Source organism: Phyllopteryx taeniolatus, chromosome 2, assembly GCF_024500385.1.
Source record: "Phyllopteryx taeniolatus isolate TA_2022b chromosome 2, UOR_Ptae_1.2, whole genome shotgun sequence".
NCBI classification, from domain to species: Eukaryota; Metazoa; Chordata; class Actinopteri; order Syngnathiformes; family Syngnathidae; genus Phyllopteryx; species Phyllopteryx taeniolatus.
In genome coordinates, this window is record NC_084503.1 from 9,892,607 (window position 1) to 9,913,164 (window position 20,558).

The 20,558-nt window shown below is 47.7% G+C and overlaps 1 protein-coding gene across 5 annotated transcripts in view; it reads right to left on the minus strand.

The window, feature by feature from the left end:
• Positions 1-20,558, minus strand: part of apba2b (amyloid beta (A4) precursor protein-binding, family A, member 2b) — a 70,021-nt gene that overhangs the window by 19,953 nt on the left and 29,510 nt on the right. For all 5 annotated transcript variants that reach the window (XM_061759326.1, XM_061759317.1, XM_061759354.1 and 2 more), the window contains exons 3-7: positions 15,934-16,409; positions 9,106-10,142; positions 3,006-3,086; positions 2,274-2,313; positions 1,673-1,818 (exon numbers count right to left, since the gene is read on the minus strand). In XM_061759326.1, coding sequence (XP_061615310.1) covers positions 1,673-1,818; positions 2,274-2,313; positions 3,006-3,086; positions 9,106-10,142; positions 15,934-16,369 — 1,740 coding nt within the window. In that variant the 5' untranslated portion in view covers positions 16,370-16,409. The remainder of the gene's footprint in view (positions 1-1,672; positions 1,819-2,273; positions 2,314-3,005; positions 3,087-9,105; positions 10,143-15,933; positions 16,410-20,558) is intronic.

A 20,558-nucleotide genomic window follows, 5' to 3' on the forward strand; every position in this document is an offset into this window, starting at 1 on the left:
GGCAGACTGGGGTGGTGGTCCCTGTTTTTAAGAAGGGGGACCGGAGGGTGTGTTCCAACTACAGGGGGATCACATTGCTCAGCCTCCCTGGTAAGGTCTATTCAGGGGTGCTGGAGAGGAGGGTCCGTCGGGAAGTCGAATCTCAGATTCAGGAGGAGCAGTGTGGTTTTCGTCCTGGCCGTGGAACAGTGGACCAGTTCTACACCCTCGGCAGGGTCCTCGAGGGTGCATGGGAGTTCGCCCAACCAGTCTACATATGTTGGGTGGACTTGGAGAAGGCGTTCGACCGTGTCCCTCGGGGAGTCCTGTGGAGGGTGCTTCGGGAGTATGGGGTAAAGAACCCCCTGATACGGGCTGTTCGGTCCCTGTACGACCGGAGTCAGAGTTTGGTCCGCATATCCGGCAGTAAGTCGGACTCGTTCTCGGTGAGGGTTGGACTCTGCCAAGGCTGCCCTTTGTCGCCGATTCTGTTCATAACTTTTATGGACAGAATTTCTAGGCGCACCCGAGACGTAGAGGGGGTCCGGTTTGGTGGCCTCAGTATTGCATCTCTGCTTTTTGCTGATGATGTGGTTCTGTTGGCTTCATCAAGCCGTGAGCTCCAACTCTCACTGGAGCAGTTCGCAGCCGAGTGTGAAGCGGCTGGGATGAGAATCAGCACCTCCAAATATGAGACCATGGTCCTCAGTTGGAAAAGGGTGGCATGCCCTCTCCAGGTCGGGGATGAGATCCTGCCCCAAGTGGAGGAATTCAAGTATCTTGGGGTCTTGTTCATGAGTGAGGGAAGAATGGAACGGGAGATCGACAGGCGGATCGGTGCAGCGTCTGCAGTGATGCAGACTTTGTATCGGTCCGTTGTGGTAAAGAAGAGCTAAGCCGAAAGGCGAAGCTCTCAATTTACCGGTCGATCTTCGTTCCTACCCTCACCTATGGTCATGAGCTGTGGGTCGTGACCGAAAGAACAAGATCCCGGATACAAGCGGCCGAAATGAGTTTCCTCCGCAGGGTGTCCGGGCTCTCCCTTAGAGATAGGGTGAGAAGCTCGGTCATCCGGGAGGATCTCAGAGTAGAGCCGCTGCTCCTCCGCATTGAGAGTAGCCAGATGAGGTGGCTGGGGCATCTGATTCGGATTCCTCCTGGACGCCTCCCTGGTGAGGTGTTCCGGGCACGTCCCACCGGGAGGAGACCCCGGGGACGACCCAGGACACGCTGGAGAGACTACGTCCTTCGGCTGGCCTGGGAACGCCTCGGGATCCCCCCGGAAGAGCTGGATGAAGTGGCTGGGGAGAGGGAAGTCTGGGCATTCCTGCTAAAGCTACTGCCCCCGCGACCCGACCCGGATAAGCGGTAGAAAATGGATGGATGGATGGACACCGCTTACCCTCACTAGGGTCGTGGGTATGCTGGAGCCTATCACAGCTAACTGCGGACAGGAAGCAGGGTACACCCTGAGCTGGCTGCCAGCCAATCGCAGGGCACACAAAAACAAACAACCATTCGCACTCACATTCATACCTATGGACAATTTAGAGTCTTCAATTAACCTACCACGCATGTTTTTGAAACCGGAGCACCCGGAGAAAACAAACGCAGGCACGGGAAGAACATGCAAACTCCACACAGGCAAGGCCGGATTGATATTTTCTTATGTTGTATACTGGTCTTTGAGTACCTTAACCCTGCTGACTGCCTCCTGGGCTTGCATCATGCGTATGTTCTTCGAAGGGTTCCTCTCAGACAGCAGCTGAGTGGAGCCCAGGTAGTTAGCGGCAAAGATGATTCCATCAATCAGATCTTCTGGCTCGCAGGGTCCTGGGACTATTCCAGGGAGAGAGGAGAAATGTTAATAGGAAGCCAACTGGGATGGACTGACAAGGTTCAGTGTGGGTGTGGTGAAACAGAGCCAAGGACCATAGCGATAGCACGATAACAGATTGTGTGAGCAATGAGATGGCCACTGGCTGGGAACTGATGGAGGTGTGATGCGTGAGGAAGCCTGGGTTTCGATTAATCTGTCTGTGATATGTAGATGTGAATCAGCCAGCCACTCTCTGACATGTTGCACTGTCAAAATCCGAGGAAGCAGACAGGCAGCTAATAAGGCCCTCGGTCATCATTTGGGCTAATATCTGTCAGTAGGCAGGGAAAGAGCACAGAAGGAGCTCAACCGGGCCTGCAGTGGGATAGGCTGGAGGTGGAGCTCAGTGACTCCCCACGTGATTGCTTTTACTTTGAGGTCAACATAGAGCAGGTGTATAGACAGATGAACTTACCATCAACAAAGCTGGGGAACGACGCAACTTTTTTGGTGGTCTATCAGAAAAAAACAACAACACAGTATTATGATGTCATACAATTTAATGTACTGCAATTATGATATTGAGCGAAGACAGCTTTTTGTGAATGATTGTGGTGGTTAGCATGTCTGCCTCATGTCAAAGGTTCTTTTCAGCTGGCATACTCTTCAGCTCAACCATGACCGTGAATGTTTTAGCAGTACAAATTGGATAGATGAAAAATGGTGGTCTCGCTGCACTATGTTCATGAACACAGAAGTGTGCGTCAAGAGACGGTGCTAATAAATAATCCTGCACACATTTCTGTGGAAGTTGGATGAACATAAATACGACAAAGAAGGTAGGAGAATTCTTATCTGGTTGTGAGTTGAGTTGTGACATGATTACTATTCAGTTTATTCCTTCAGGCTACATCCTGCTCACTGAAGACTACCAACGGCAAAAACATGTTGAGAAAACAACCACTGTCTCCTCACTGAAATACGGCTTCCAGAAAATCAGGCACGTAGCTCAATTACGAGAAATCCACCCAAAGCATAAGCAGAGGACGTGTTGAGGTGTAACAACAAAATGATTTTTTTACGTAGTCACACGCACGCCCATTGTTAGATCAAAATGGCGATATCTGTAGTTTTAAGTGGCCTTGTCAATTTGACAAATGTGCACAGGAATCAGAAAACACAGCAGCAGGGTATTAATTAATCTTACGTCTGGTACGTTGTTGTTCTCCAGGGGAAGGTTCAGATCAGAGCGCTGCTGTTTTCTGGGTTGCTCTGCACTGCTGTACACCTGGCAGGTCAACACAAACAAACAGGTATGAAGAAGAGTATAGAACAGGACACAACAACAGTAGCTAGGAAGCTTTCGAGGAAGTACCTGGGCCTGCTACAGACCTGGATGAGTTTAGTGAAAAAAGTGTACCTCAGAATACAGCACTGATGAAACTCTTCAAACTGTTAAAGAATACAACACGTTTGCGTACAATTTGAATAGATAAATTCTTCGGTTTGAAAAAGAAGTGACTCATAATTATGCTGTCTTTTACTTGCCCTTCACTGAGTTTTGTATTTTTTTTCTCAGCTCTGAGCAAATACATGGTTATAAGTAGGGCAGCCAGCACGCAATCACACAGGGAGCAGATTATCTTTACTCCCCGGGATACATCTATCTCGCTATGCACAACTGCTTATTAACATTCAACCATTAATGGCACCAATGAAGCCTCTTGCCAATAAACCTGCTCCTCATGGGGAGGGCAGAGATGACAAGCGGAAATGTGAGATTCAGCAAAACAGGCAATGTTGTTGAGCAAACGGAGCTGCAATTAATCAGTACATATATGTCATTAGTAGCCTCCTTTGCAAAATGAGAGCTAAAGACCTGATTAGTGTTCAGTGTGTCGTGTAGCTCAGTTGTGCAAACAGTCATTAATGAGATTGGGATTATTCAGTGCGATGCGATGCTAAAAACCATGTCGCTCTACAAAACTGTACACATTCCCAAAACACTGTACATTAAACACGTCCATCTGTGATATTTTCACTATGTGTATAATTAAGGCAACCATATGCAAAATGTTTTGCTTTAGTCCTCAGGAAGAACGTAGATATAACTGTATATCTGTGGGTGAACGGTTTACATCCTTGTTTACATACTGGTACTGTTCATTTCCCTTTTTAGTATACCCTAACATGTTACTTTCTACCATGAACAATAAATATGCAAATTAATATGAAACTAACAAATGTTCATTTGACACCAAATGAATAACAAATTTACATTCGTATGAAGTGGGAATCAACAGTTTTTCAAATATAATTTACTCTAATCCTAAACCCACAACTAACATGTTTCTCTTTTTTCCTTCCGACTTGTCCCGTCAGGGGTCGCCACAGCGTGTCATCCTTTTCCACGTAAGCCTTTCTCCTCCTCTCTAACACACACTGCCCTCGTGTCTTCCCTCACTACATCAATCAACATTTTCTTTGGTCTTCCTCTAGCTCTCTTGCCTGGCAGCTCCCTCCTCATCATCCGACCAATATACTCACTCTCTCTCCTCTGGACGTGTCCAAACCATTGAAGTCTGATCTCTCTAACTTTGTCTCCAAAACATCTAACCTTGGCTGTCCCTCTGATGAGCTTATTTCTAATTTTATCCAACCTGGTCACTCCTAGAGAGACATCTCCATTTCCACAACCTCCAGCTCTGCTTCCTGTCGTCTCTCCAGTGCCACTGGCTGTACATCTTATAAACTCTGTCACGTAACACACCTGACACTTCCCTCCACCCGTTCCAACCTGCTTGAACCCGTTTGTTCACTTCCTTAGCTCATTCACCATTTCTCTGGACTGTTGACCGCAAGTATTTAAAGTTTTCCACCCTCGCTATCTCTTCTCCCTGTAGCCTCATTCATGCACATAATCTTCATTCCTCTCCTTTCCAGTGTATGCCTCCACCTTTCTAACTCTAACCTCCAGCTGCTTCCTGCTTTCACTGCAGATCACAATGTCATCTGCAAACATCATGGTCCATGGGGATTCCAGTCTAACCTCATCTCTCAGCCTATCCATCACCACTGCAAACAGAAGGGGTTCAGAGCTGATCCCTGATGCAGTCCCACCTCCACCTTAAATTCCTCTGTCATACCTACACCACACCTCACCACTGTTCTGCTGCCTTCATATACTACTGTATGCTGTACACCATCCATCCATCCATCCATTCTCTACCGCTTATCCGGGTCGGGTCGCGGGGGCAGTAGCTTCAGCAGGGACATCCAGACTTCCCTCTCCCCAGCCACTTCATTCAGCTCTTCCGGGGGGATCCCGAGGCGTTCCCAGGCCAGCCGAAGGATGTAGTCTCTCCAGCGTGTCCTGGGTCGTCCCAGGGGTCTCCTCCCGTTGGGACATGCCCGGAACACCTCACCAGGGAGGCGTCCAGGAGGCATCCAAATCAGATGCCCCAGCCACCTCATCTGGCTCCTCTCAATGCGGAGGAGCAGCGGCTCTACTCTGAGATCCTCCCGGATGACCGAGCTTCTCACCCTATCTCTAAGGGAGAGCCCGGACACCCTGCGGAGGAAACTCATTTCGGCCGCTTGTATCCGGGATCTTGTTCTTTCGGTCACGACCCACAGCTCATGACCATAGGTGAGGGTAGGAACGAAGATCGACCGGTAAATTGAGAGCTTCGCCTTTCGGCTTAGCTCTTTCTTTACCACAACGGACCGATACAAAGTCCGCATCAATGCAGACGCTGCACCGATCCGCCTGTCGATCTCCCGTTCCATTCTTCCCTCACTCGTGAACAAGACCCCAAGATACTTGAATTCCTCCACTTGGGGCAGGATCTCATCCCCGACCTGGAGATGGCATGCCACCCTTTTCCGACTGAGGACCATGGTCTCAGATTTGGAGGTGCTGATTCTCATCCCAGCCGCTTCACACTCGGCTGCGAACTGCTCCAATGAGAGTTGGAGGTCACGGCTTGATGAAGCCAACAGAACCACATCATCTGCAAAAAGCAGAGATGGAATACTGAGGCCACCAAACCGGACCCCCTCTACGCCTCGGCTGCGCCTAGAAATTCTGTCCATAAAAGTTATGAACAGAATCGGCGACAAAGGGCAGCCTTGGCGGAGTCCAACCCACACCGGGAACGAGTCCGACTTACAGCCGGATATGCAGACCAAACTCTGACTCCGGTCGTACAGGGACCGAACAGCCCGTATCAGGGGGTTCGGTACCCCATACTCCCGAAGCACTCTCCACAGGACTCCCCGAGGGACACGGTCGAACGCCTTCTCCAAGTCCACAAAACACATGTAGACTGGTTGGGCGAACTCCCATGCACCCTCGAGGACCCTGCCGAGGGTGTAGAGCTGGTCCACTGTTCCACGGCCAGGACGAAAACCACATCCAGAGCCTTTAGGAACTCCGGGCGAATCTTATCCACCCTCGGGGCCCTGCCACCGAGGAGCTTTTTAACTACCTCGGTGACCTCAAACCCAGAGATAGGAGAGCCCGCCTCAGAGAACCCACACTCACGTGTCGGTGGAATTGAGGAGGTCTTCGAAGTATTCTCCCCACCGACTCACAACGTCCCGAGTCGAGGTCAGCAGCGCCCCATCCCCACTATACACAGTGTTGGTGGTGCACTGCTTTCCTCTCCTGAGACGTCGCATGGTGGACCAGAATTTCCTCGAAGCCGTCCGGAAGTCTTTCTCCATGGCCTCACCAAACTCCTCCCATGCACGGATTTTTGCTTCAGCGACCACCAGAGCTGCATTCCGCTTGGCCAGCCGGTACCCATCAGCTGCCTCAGGAGTCCACAGGCCAAAAAGGCCCGATAGGACTCCTTCTTCAGCTTGACGGCATCCCTCACCGTTGGTGTCCACCAACGGGTTCGGGGATTGCCGCCACGACAGGCACCGACCACCTTACGGCCAAAGCTGCGGTCGGCCGCCTCAGCAATGGAGGCGCGGAACATGGTCCACTCGGACTCGATGTCCCCCGCCTCCCCCGGAACATGAGCAAAGTTCTGTCGGAGGTGGGAGATGAAACTCCTTCTGACAGGGGATTCTGCCAGACGTTCCCAGCAGACCCTCACAATACGTTTGGGCCTGCCACGTCGGACCGGCATCTTCCCCCACCATCGGAGCCAACTCACCACCAGGTGGTGATCAGTTGACAGCTCCGCCCCTCTCTTCACCCGAGTGTCCAAGACATGCGGCCGCAAGTCCGATGACACGACCACAAAGTCGATCATCGAACTGCGACCTAGGGTGTCCTGGTGCCAAGTGCACGTGTAGACACCCTTATGCTTGAACATGGTGTTCGTTATGGACAATCCGTGACGAGCACAGAAGTCCAATAACAGAACACCGCTCGGGTTCTGATCGGGAGGGCCGTTCCTCCCAATCGCGCCCTTCCAGGTCTCACTGTCATTGCCCACGTGAGCATTGAAGTCCCCCAACAGAACAATGGAGTCCCCAGCGGGAGCGCTCTCCAGCACCCCCTCCAAGGACTCCAAAAAGGGTGGGTACTCTGAACTGCTGTTTGGTGCATAGGCACAAACAACAGTCAGGACCCGTCCCCCCACCCGAAGGCGGAGGGAGGCTACCCTCTCGTCCACCGGGGTGAACCCCGACGTACAGGCGCCGAGCCGGGGGGCAATAAGTATACCCACACCTGCTCGGCGCCTCTCACCATGGGCAACTCCAGAGTGGAAGAGAGTCCAACCCCTCTCGAGAGGACTGGTACCAGAGCCCAAGGTGTTTGTGGAGGCGAGTCCGACTATATCGAGTCGGAACTTCTCGACCTCACACACCAGCTCGGGCTCCTTCCCTGCCAGAGAGGTGACATTCCACGTCCCTAGAGCCAGCTTCTGTAGCCGGGGATCGGATCGCCAAGGTCCCCGCCTTCGCCCACCGCCCAGCTCACACTGCACCCGACCCCTATGGCCCCTCCCACAGGTGGTGAGCCCATGGGAAGGGGGACCCACGTTACCCTTTCAGGCTGTGCCACCATGCGCTCGCCTTCGAGCCCCACCACCAGACCTGGCTCCAGTGGGGGGCAAGGGAAAACGAAGTCCATTGTTTGTCGTCATCATTAGGGGTCTTTGAGCCGTGCTTTGTCTGGTCCCTCACCTAGGACCTGTTTGTCATGGGTGACCCTGCCAGGGGCATAAAGCCCCAGACAACTTAGCTCCTAGGATCACTGGGACACACAAACCCCTCCACCACGACAAGGTGACGGCTCAAGGAGGGGTGACGGCTCAAGGAGGGGCTGTACACTAGTCAATAAATTCACTATTTCGTTTGACGTTATATTTTAGTTTCTCAATATTGGGAATTTTTTTATTTGCTATGTGACTCGTGTAAATGAGAGCATTTGACGAGTGTCAATGAGAGCATTAGACTAGTGTCAATGATAACATTTGACTAGTGTAAATGAGAGCATTTGACTAGTGTCAATGAGAACATTTGACTAGTGTAAAAGAGAGCATTTGACTACTGTCAATGAGAGCATTTGAGTAGTGTAAATGAGAGCATTTGAGTAGTGTAAATGAGAGCATTTGATTAGTGTAAATGAAAGCATTTGAGTAGTCAATGAGAGCATTTGAGTAGTGTAAATGAGAGCAAGACTTGTGTGTATGAGAGTGTTTGAGTCGTCCTCATGAGAGCCTTTCAGTAGTTTGTGTGTGTGTGAAAGCATTTGAATAGTAAGTGTGAGAGCTAATCCTGAATAATGTCCCTAACGGCCCCTCATATATTTATGATACTCCTTAAGAGCAGGGTACAAGGACAGGGAAAAATTGAGCAACATGGGGGAGGGGGAAGAATACACCTATTTTCTGGGGAGCGATGTGAAACATTTCCCCTGTAACCCACGACTTGCTCCATGCCACAATCTCTTCCATTATATTCCAAGGCAAGTGTCTCTGCCAGACAGCCATCAAAAAGATGGATGATGGATATCATTTGTGCACAACTACTGAGCTTGTACTATGCATTGCTGTATTGCTTTTGTTGATAAGTTCCTACATTTAGTATGCTGTCCTTTATACTTGAAGTACTGTTAAATATATTTGGAGAGGAAAAGGGAAGAAATTAGAAGGGTATTAAAAAAGAGGTTTTAAATTTTCTTTTAAAGGGTTTTATGCATTAAAAAACAATTGCCACCAACATGCAAGTAGCTTCTCCTCCAAACACAGTTAAACCAGGCAGACTGTCTTCTTATTTTTGATTGATGTGATAAACCCAAAGAGAAGCTGTTGCTATGATAGGTAAAAAGGCACACAGCTCACCTGCTCCTGTTGCCATCGCTCTCGATCTTCTGGGGAATGTGGTTGTATCTTGAGGCCCCTCTGGAGATCTGGGTTGTTATGATGCACAGAAGGCAGGTTAAGAGACTTGGGTCTGCTGTCATGGTGGTTGTGCGCTAATGGGTAGGTGGCTGTGTTGGGCTTGGCGTGAAGGTAGTCACCAGTGGGTGGGTCTTGTGCCATTTCTTCTGGGCTTTGGTCAGTACCACTACTTAGGCTACCCATGCTCATACTCATCTTGATCTCAGCAACTATTTGGTCAATGTCCTCCTCTGCTTCCTCACCCGTCTCCCCCTCGACCATTAGCACCTTGCGGCCTGGGAAGGGAGAGACATGCACAGAGTTGCCATTATCTTCTGGGGCATAGTAGTCTCCAGTATAGGCAGTTTCATGTCTCTCATGTTCATCTCCTTCCTCATCTTCTTCCTCATTTGGGCAGTACTCCTCGCTTTCTGCATCCTCCTCCTCATCAGGCTGGCAAGTGTGTAGGTCATCTTGCATGGCAGGTTGTTGTTGGTGGTCATTGTGATGGCTATGGTCCAAGATTGGTTCTGGTCGTCCATTGTATATCTGTTCATCTGGATCTTGCTCCACCACCTCACAGCGTACCTCCCCCTCACCCTCAGCCCATTCCTCCTCTCTGTGCCTCCCACTACCGGCCCACTGCTCTTGCCTGCCTGGACCCTCCTCTCTCCATTCCTCGCCACCCTCTTCATCTCCTTCCCTCCATGCCTCTCTCATGCCTTCGTCCTCTTCTCTCCACTCTTCTTTGGCTCCACTTTCTTCCTCTTCATCTTCCACCCATTCCTCCTCTCTCACCTCTGCGTCTCCCTCTTCAGTCCACCCTTCAACTGCCTCCTGGCACTCGGTGTGGCCTTCACCTGGCTGCATAATACAGACCCGCTCGTGACCGTGTTTGCAGTCTCCCTGGCTGCTGCAATCCATAGCTTCCATGTAGCTCTCATCCTCCGGGCAGTACCGGATGTAGTAAGTAACACCTTCATCCTCCTCTGCCAGTCCTAGAAGGGTTCATGATCACAAACATGTATGCTTTATTACCTACAGTGTATAAGAAAGAGTGGAATCATAACCATTGCAAAGGGACTCAGTAGCGCGCTCTGCTAAGGCTGAACATTCCTATTTTGTATCAACACAATATCTCCCTTTATCCAAAGAAAATAAAACATACATGGCAGAGGTCTACATGAGAAGTATACCTAGAAACCTGTTACTGTATGTAAACTGAATAACACAGTACTTTATTGCAAAAATTAAGCAATCGTTTTTGGGGTTTTACAGTTTACAGGCAAGTTCGAACTTTTGTGCCTTCGGAGTAGCACCAATTTGTGCAAGAAAATGCTAGGCGGCAATGAGGTCTACTGCAAAAGATGCACCATAATTCCAGTATTTTTCAATTGCTAAAACACAAAACCCTATTGTCTGAACCAAATCCTCAGTGCCCTGAACCCACTTATTGAATTGATCACTCTTTTGGTAGAACCCTAAACACTTTTCACTAAGTTAGAAACAACTTGCAAACATATTTTCACCCACTGAAACACATTTTGAACTGTGATGCACTTGTGTTGCATAATGGTAAGCATAGGTAGGAAAAGTGAAACTCAATGCTCAGGTGTCTCAACATAAACACAGCAACTCAAAATTGATCACATTTGTGGCTAATGATGTGAAGAAACCATCCATCCATCCATCCATTTTCTGAGCCGCTTCTCCTCACTAGGGTCGCGGGCGTGCTGAAGCCTATCCCAGCTATCATCGGGCAGGAGGTGGGGTACACCCTGAACTGGTTGCCAGCCAATCGCAAGGCACATACAAACAAACAACCACGTGCACTCACATTCACACCGACGGGCAATTTAGAGTTGTCAATTAACCTACCATGCATGTTTTTTTTTGGGATGTGGGAGGAAACCGAGTGCCCGGAGAAAACCCACGCAGGCACAGGGAGAACATGCAAACTCCACACAGGTGGGGCCGGGGATTGAACCCCGGTCCTCAGAACTGTGAGGCAGACGCTCTAACCAGTCGTCCACCGTGCTGTGAAGAAACCATATAATGGGTGGAGGTTTTAAGAAATGTGTTATAGCAATTGAGAAAAACTGTAAGAGCAAAAAGAAGAGGATGCCTCTTTAGTGTAATAGAGTACCACATTTTGCTGTTTTGATATTTGTTGTTACCACAAAGCAGAGAGAATATAAGCCTGTGAGGGTTGTTGCATGCTCTGTTTGTATGTAATACTGTTCCATGTTTGATAAAGTAGCACTTGTTTGAAGGTTGATAATTACCGTAACATCTATAGTAATTTCCATTAGCCTGTCTTAGGCGTTTCACATTAGCCAGGTTTACATGGAGACATTTTTATCATTCCGATTGAAGATCTCTAGTCAACTGTTTACATGTGACATGATCTATTCAGATCGGGTGTATACATGTGCACTACATTTAATCGGGACAGCCGTGTGACATGCGCACTTTGTCGTGACTGTCACGCCATTTATCAGGATGGAGGTCCGCCATCCAATCAGTACAGTAGTTGGGATTGTTTTTATACATTTATTTAAAAAACGCTTGATTAAAAACATCTAAGTAGTTAAAAGCAAGATCTCCGGAGCAAACGAGCTCCGTCGGGAGCCGCCATAGTTACGCCATGCATAACCGGTGATGTCATTGTGCATTCAATCAAGACAGACCATGTGCAGACAGAGCTTTTCACGGCTCTATTCTGAATGACGGTACACATAGCGAAAATGTACTTTTGATCGGTTTGGCAAAAGGAATATTCCACCCCTATGAAAATGAATAAAATTCCATTCGTATTCGGCTGGTTTATTCTGATTGAGGTGTTTATATGGAGCATTTTCATTCAGTTTGGGCTTCTAAACCAATAATAATTGGAATAAAGGTTCCATGTAAACCAAGCTATTGTCAGCATTAGGCCTGTCTTGATAATTACTATTTTGACTTAGCCTTCGATAAATAAAATGGACACGATAGTTTTTCCGGACTCTTCTCACAGTTGTGGTGACCAGGCGCGTGGCTCACAAAGTGTGCCGACAGCAAGTTGGACCACTCCAATACCAAATCCACAGCCTTGCTTCATTCAGCGATCCAAACTAAAGAGATACTTAAGGGAAAGTTAACTGTTTATTACGTTCGGCAAGGAGCTCGCTAGCTCGTTAGCTCGCGGGCTAGCGAGCTAAGGAGTTCGCACAACCGTGACGGGGTCGCTTAAAACGTCAGCGTCTCGCTCGGCGTTGTGTGTGTTAGACTTCACATAACACACACACATGCACACACATCCACACACGGGAGAGTTAACTGTTTGTTAACCATAACCACAGCGGCACACGTATTTCAGCCAGTAGTTGACTACAGTGAACGTATTTCATTGACAGGTGAAGGGCTTGTCTCCAGCACTTTCAGAAGAACAGAGCCTGCGCCTGTTTTATTTATTTAAACATTTTTTTATCTAAGATATTTTATTGTTCTACAATTCAGTGCCAATTTTCAATATTCTTATTCTAGATTTAAAAGTATTTTTTTCTTAAAAAGGACGTGCTTTAATTATTATGCTCGAATACAGGGATGGGCAACTTAAATGATGGCGGGGGCAACAATTTGTTGTCAGTGCTGCCAGAGGGCCACATGGGAATGCAATTTTCTTGGTTGCGTTTTCTCTTACTGCTGGTTTTCGCCATTGCGTCATTACTTTCTCTTCCTGCTGATTTTAATCATGGCGTCACCAGTCTTCTTCCCTGATAGAGAAGATCTGGCACTGTAGTAAGTGATGTCCGCTATCTAGTGGTGAATGGTATTTTTTTTACAATTTAAAACTCTGTTACGTTACAGGAAACTCTAGGGGCCAGTGGCGTAACCTTGATGTGAAAGGTGGGGAGGACAAATGTTTTTTTGTTTGTTTGTTGTTTTCAAACATTTATTCAAGTACAATTTTTATTTAACTTTTATGTGGAATACATCTTAACTGAATTACTAAGTACAGTATAGCACAGTGTTCATGTTCCCACTGTGCATATTGTACAGTCATTTACAATATTTAAATATACTTTATCGGAATAAAACCTGTGCTTTATTTTATGCTACTGTATTTTGTCTGACTGTTTTTTTGTCAATGTCTTTATGTCTCAAAAGTGTTCTCTGTCAATTGACTGTCTGTTGTCGTACTAGAGCAGCTCCAACTACCGGAGACAAATTCCTTGTGTGTTTTTTGGACATACTTGGCAAATAAAGATGATTCTGATTCTGATTTAATGTTGGTCATTATGGTGGCACTTGGAGAGCCAAGTATTTTTTAAAAGAAAGAGGTCATAGCCAGATAGTTTACAGACATGAGTGCCTGTTCATGAACTCGCTGTTTAGAACTATAATATCTTCAGCTTGCCCTTGCAGACTCTCCCTCCCCCTCTTCCTGGCTGTCACTGACCCCCGTTCCCCCCTCTTAAATTACGCCTATGATAGGCGCAACTCGAAGTGTGGGCGCTGGCCGCATGTTTCCCCTAGCATATGTGTAAAATAAATACATTTTAAAAAAGAACAACAACAACAGCACTCCGGTTTCCTCCCACATCCCAAAAACATGCATGAATTGGAGACTTTAAATTGCCCGTATGTGTGAATGTGAGTGCGGATGGTTGTTTGTTTCTATGTGCCCTGCGATTGGCTGGCAACCAGTTCAGGGTGTACCCCGCCTCCTGCCCGATGACAGCTGGGATAGGCTCCAGCACGCCCGTGACCCTAGTGAGGAGAAGCGGCTCAGAAAATGGATGGATGGATGGATGGACAACAACAACAAAAATATTTTAACTCGGAAAATGAATCTAGGGACCACGTTTCCTCTACCCCACGTTTAAAATAAATTAGAAAAAATAAAAAATAAAATACTGTAGGTAAAACATCAAATATTGTATACCTCTGAAGTAGCAGAGCCACATGAGATCTCAGATTGGCGATCAAGTATTAACTCTAATAAACTGTTTTTGTATGTTGCAACACTTGCTCCAAAGAATGACCTGCCTCAAAACCGGTTGTTCGGACTCGTTGAATGAGAGAAGAATATAATTTTGGATTTCATGTGAAGGAAGCAGATACACATTCTAAACTGCTCAACTTCAACAATGCCCCAGTACCTTTGTCCCAATAGTTCACAAATAAGATAAGCACTACAGTTGTGTGATAAGTATGAATGAATTAACTTTTTTTACTACTATGAATTTCCTTTGTTTGAAACCTAGATACCTTCAAATTATGCAAAACGTCTTACAAATATTTAAGCAGAGTAATCTGATGACAGACAGACCAACAAGGAGAAATGCTTAAGAAAATATGACTGACTTCCCATCCATCCATCCATCAATTTTCTTCCGCTAATCTGAGGTCGGGTCGCGGGGGCAGTAGCTTTAGCAGGGAACCCCAGACTTCCCTGTCCACAGCCACTTGCTCCAGCTCTTCTGGGGGGATCCCGAGGCGTTCCGAGGCCAGCTGGGAGATATAGTCTCTCCAGCGTGTCTTGGGTCATCCCTAGGGTCTCCTCCCAGTGGGATGTGCCCGGAACACCTCACCCAGGGAGGCGACCCACAGCTCGTGACCACAGGTGAGCGCAGGAACATAGATCGACCAGAAAATTGAGAGCTTCACCTTTCGGCTTAGCTCCTTTGTCACCACAACGGACCGATACAAAGTCTGCATCACTGAAGACGCTGCACCGATCAGCCTGTCGATCTGCTGTCGATCTGCCGTTCCATTCTTCTCGTGAACAAGACCCCAAGATACTTGAACTCCTCCACTTGGGGCAAGAGCTCATGCCCGACCTGGAGAGGGCACCCCACCCTTTTCCGACTGAGGACCATGATTTCAGATTTGGAGGTGCTGATTTTCATTCCAACTGCTTCACACTCAGCTGCAAACTGCTCCAGTAAGAGTTGGAGGTCACGGCTTGATGAAGCCAACAGAGCCACATCATCTGCAAAAAGCAGAGATGCAATACTGAGGCCACCAAACCGGACCCCTCTACACCTCGGCTGCGCCTAGAAATTCTGTCCATAAAAGTTAGGAACAGAATCGGTGACAAAGGGCGGAGTCCAATTCTCAGCGGAAACGAGTCTGACTTACTGCCGGGAATGTGGACCAAACTCTGACACTGGTCATATAGGGACCGAACAGCCCATATCAGGGGGTTCGGTACCCCATACTCCCGAAACACCCTCCACAGGACTCCCCGAGGGACACGGTCGAACGCCTTCTCCAAGTCCACAAAACACATGTAGACTGGTTGGGCGAACTCGCATGCACTCTCGAGGATCCTGCCGAGGGTGTAAAGCTGATCTACTGTTCCACGGCCAGGATGAAAACCACACTGCTCCTCCTGCATCTGAGATTCGACTTCCCGACGGACCCTCCTCTCCAGCACCCCTGAATAGACCTTACCAGGGGAGGCTGAGGAGTGTGACCCAATCCAGAGGCACTGTCCCTGATGTCCCCATGATGTTGCAGAGGCTACAGTTGTCTGGGGCTTTATGCCCCTGGAAGGGGTCACACATGGCAAACAGGTCCTAGTTGAGGATCTAGACAAAGCACGGCTCAGAAGACCCCATGATATTTAAAAATACAGGAGGACGTTTTCCCTTGCCCAGACGCAAGTCACTGGAGCCAGGCCTGGAGGTGGGGCTCGAAGACGAACACCTGTTGGGCCCGGGCCTGTACCCATTGGGCCCGACTTGATGGGGTTAAAATCACTTTTTACACTCATCATATTCACTGATAAAAATCACTTACCGTCATCATAGTCTTCCTCATCCTCTGAAGTGTTGTTAATGTAGTCAGAGCAGGAGTCATCATCCAGGCTGTCATGAAGGTCTACCTGGTTGTGGTTATCTTGCTCATGCTCATGTTCAGACATCGAGGGTGTTGTGGGTCTCTGGTCCTCTAATTCTACGGCAGGTTGATTGTTATATTGTTTCAGTTCAACATCTGCATCCACATCCACTTCTGGACAGCTGGGAACCACATCTTCACATTTGAGAGAGGAATAACGTGCCTTACAGGTACGGGGAAGGGGCTTTGGCACATGTGATTCCTTGGGGTAGCGAGCTGGCCGCTGCCTAGGTTGGATGGCTTTCAAATCACATGACTCTGTATGATGAGCTGTGGGACAGGAGGTGGGGATTGGAGGAGCCACACTGTAGGTCCCTGGCCTCTTACTTTGAGCCATATTTGGTGGTTTACAGGCTATGCATTGTTATGGTTAGCTCCTAAGACATAAAAAGAAACACAAATGCAAAGATATGATAAATAAATTCCACTTTAGCAAAACATCTGAGACAGTCTTTGTTGTTACGGGTATACTGTACGTAAGAAACTGGAATAGACTGGGAGAAATTAATACAAAACCTTGAGTGAAATAAATACCTTATCAGACCAGCAAAATCTGACTTTAAATCCCCAAGCAGCGAGCCAATGTACATTGAAACCATTGGACTAATGTGATAACTGAACACTATAGGATTCAGATTTAACCTCAATTTAAAATGAAAATATAGACTCACTCTATCAGAGACATACTGTATGTAAATTCAAATCTGTTGGCGTTTGCTTTGCTCATTTTTCATAGAGAAGCATCCCAGGAATTGGGTCAATACGGTCTTCTACTTTTTTAAATGAGCGGCCAGAAAAAGTATTAAAAGAAACCACTTGGTAAATTTGTGCAAATATCAAAATGGATGAGTGCTTCAGAGCTGACAACATAGACTAATGCCCTGCACAGGTTGATATTAAGTAATAATAAATAACCAGTCAGGCCACTCGAGAGGATTTACAAGAGGCCGCAGCACACAGTCATAGCAGGCAAAATCAGCCAAATGTCACAGTTTGGCTGATTTTGTGAGGGAGAGATGCTACTCAAGAAGCTTAATGTGGAGGTTGAAAAAAATAATCCCAGTGGAACTAAGACCATGCATGCAAAGCAGCATGAATCTGCACCAGCAAATGCCATTATTGCTACCAATCATTCTTCAGCTGTCTTTTTTTGTCACACACACCCTTCGGTACCCTTTCATCTGTTGTCAGTGTCCAGTTGACAGCTTTTCACATTTTTACCCCTCCATTACAATTACAATCATTAGCTATTATAATAATTAGTTAGTTACGAACCAACCAGCTCAAACAGTACACACTAAAACACAAGTACAACAAGACCACAACAACAATCCTCAAGCTTATTAATACTGTTATGTGGACATCAGTGACATGACTGACTGGCTGCTCTGTAGTTCAAATATGAACTGTAATTCCCTACTAAATTATAGCTGGATATAATTACAGTTGATTTACAGTGCACATGAAGACAATCAAACAACTGCTTCAAACCTAAATCTTTGACTAACTTACAAATGACTGTAAAAGCCCGTAGCTTGTGAAATCCAGAAAACAGAAACAGAATGAACAGCTCACCTGAGGTCCTGAAATGGGATGTGGTGTACAAGAGCACTAGTGTTAACAACGGCCCAGTGTTGCCTCCCTTAGGGCGCTCCTTGCTCCTCCCTTCCCCCTCCAGCTGCTACGCAGCATGAACGACACCGATTCCACCCGCCCTGTTTCTCCACATTATATTCTAACATCCGCTTGTTGAAGCACAGCCCCTCCTGAGCAGAGGCTCAGTAACTACGGGTAACTGCATCTCTGGGGTGGGGACAGCTCACCTTTGACCTCCTCTTTGTTGGATTCCAATATTGAGAAGCTCTTGGATTTGGTATGGTTTTGCCCCATTGAAGCATGATTTGATTGATATTTTAATGTACTTTTATATATCCATATCTAATCAGTTGCAAATAAAATGTACTCACAAATTGTCTATTTGAGTAAATTAGCATTTTTCCGCAGCTTTCGGACAATTAAGACATAAATTAATTGGTAAACTATTGCCATACGGTAAACAAAGGGAGCCTTGTCAGTACTCAAGTTTCGTGTTATCCTGATGTAGTACATTCGGTCTGAGGTACTGTATACAATATATTGTGAATAGATCAACACATGTATTTCAACAAACTGCTTTTTCACGCCTCTCATGTCCTTTGTTTTAAAGGGTTTTTTTAAGGACCAGGATACACCATGCCTTATTGCTAATTTATGTAGCCATTAGTGAATCAATGACTTTACCTATTTTCTACATATACTAAACCTGCTGTATCTGACTGTCACCCACCTACAGTAAATATACTGAAATGGAGGCAGTGGTTAAATGTTTTCTTTTAATCAGTAAAAATGCTTAAAAAACTAAATGGATGTCACATACACTGTCTTGTTCTAGCCTGCCTACAGAATCCCATTTGTCTGCTTTGAGCAGCAGCTGGGGAACAATTGAGCCAAGCTATCATCTCCAACAAACCTTTTTCTGTCTGCCACAAAATGCTAGAGTGAGATGAAGCTTTAAATTATCATCAAACACTCCCATTTTTTGGCAGATACATGTGTGTAGTGTGTTTAAGCAAGGTTGGGTGGGGGTGGGGGGGGGGCTAGGGAGTGTGAAACAGTCCAAAAGCAGCAGATGGCATCGTGTAGGCCTCGGGAATACTGCCTCTGTCATGGGTGTGTGTTCCGGTTTTTGTCTTTCCCCTGTCTCATACACACCTGCTCATGAGAGCATCTTCACCACCTGTGCCTTGTTCACCCTAATTACACCTTGCATTTAACCTCGTGTCTCATTCATTCTCGTCGCCAGTTCGTTGTACCTTATTGTTGCGTTCCAGCATTCCTTGTTTCCACGTCAAAGACTCACAGTAAGACTAGACTCTGTTCCGATTATCGACCTCGCCTTTTTGCCTCACGTTTTTGGATACTGTTGCCTTTTTTGGATTGCCTGCCTGTGTACCGACCTCTGCCCGTATATTAAACCTCTCTTTTTTGAAACTTTCCATTTGTTTTGGAGTCGTGCATTTTTGGGTCCTATCCTCTGTTCCGTTCATGACAGAACGAACTGGCCTTAACATTGACCCAGCAGACTCAGACCCGGTGCGCGAAGCCCTTCAAGCGCAGAGTCAACGCCTCTCGAAGCAGGATGAGCAGCTTGCTGCCCTCCACCTTCATCTAGAGGGACTATCAGAACATCAGGACAATATGATGAGACAGGTGGCCTCACAGTTTGAAGTTCTTATGAAAATGATTCTAAAGAAGGAACCAGTTGGCACAACACCCAATACCACCACGGTACCAACATTTCCATGTGAAGCAGTCACCATGCAGCCACAGCTCTCTCTACCGGAGAGGTTCTCTGGAGATTCTGGGAACATTAAGCCGTTCATCCCTCAGTGCGAACTCCACTTTGAGCTGCAGGCAGCTGCCTTCCCCACTGAGCGGGGAAAAATCGCTTTCGTTATTTCCCACCTGACTGGTCGTGCGGAGGCATGGGCTACTGCTGAATGAAGCCGTAATTCCGCTGCGTGTCATTCGTGTTCTTTTTTCGTAAATTTTTCAGTTTTCCACACCAGATCATGAGGCAGCTCGCTCCCTTGTCACCTTACAACAAGGCAAGCGCAGGGTGTCAGATTACGCGATTGTGTTTCGCATTCTAGCAGCTGAGAGTCAGTGGAAAAATAGGGCACTGCTCGATACCTTTTTTCAAGGACTATCCCCTGCCTTCAAGGATCATTTGGTCCCGCTAGACCTGCTGACCGACTTGGACACTCTCATCACTCTCGTCGTAAAGATCGACAAGAGGCTTTTGGATCTGCGTCACCACGCACTTGGAGGACAAGCCTCGGTGACCAGCCAAACCAAGGCGATCCCCTGTTTCCGGTCTCAACCCACCGGCTAGTGTCACCACGGATGAACCCATGGAACTGGGCAGGTTCCGTCTCTCCCCTGAGGAATGGCAACGCCGGCTGAGGGAAGGGCGGTGCTTCTACTGCGGGCAGTTGGGTCATTCCGTGACCAACTGTCACGTCAAGGTTGCCGGCGTCAGATGCTGCTGCGCCAGGGACAGTCCTACAAAACCGCTGCTGACCGTCGGAGGACACCGGCCCCGAACTACAAAGTGGGTCAGCGAGTTTGGCTCTCTACCAAACATATTCCACTCCGGGTGGAGTACAAGAAGCTCGCTCCCAGGTTCGTTGGGCCCCATCACAAAGATCATCAACCCTGTCACCGTGAAGCTTAGGCTCCCAAGGTCGATGCCTACTCAAGCCAGCCCGGGAGTCCCCTGTGGTCCCGCCTTCCAGGCCCCCTCCTCCCCCCTGGTTTGTGGATGGGGGCCCTGTTTTCTCTGTGAAGCGTCTGTTGTCGTCTCGTTGGAGGGGGTTTCAATATCTGGTGGACTGGGAGGGCTACGGGCCTGAGGAACGTTCATGGGTGCTGTCTGCGTTTATCGTGGATGACTCGCTCATTTGGGACTTCCACATTGCGCATCC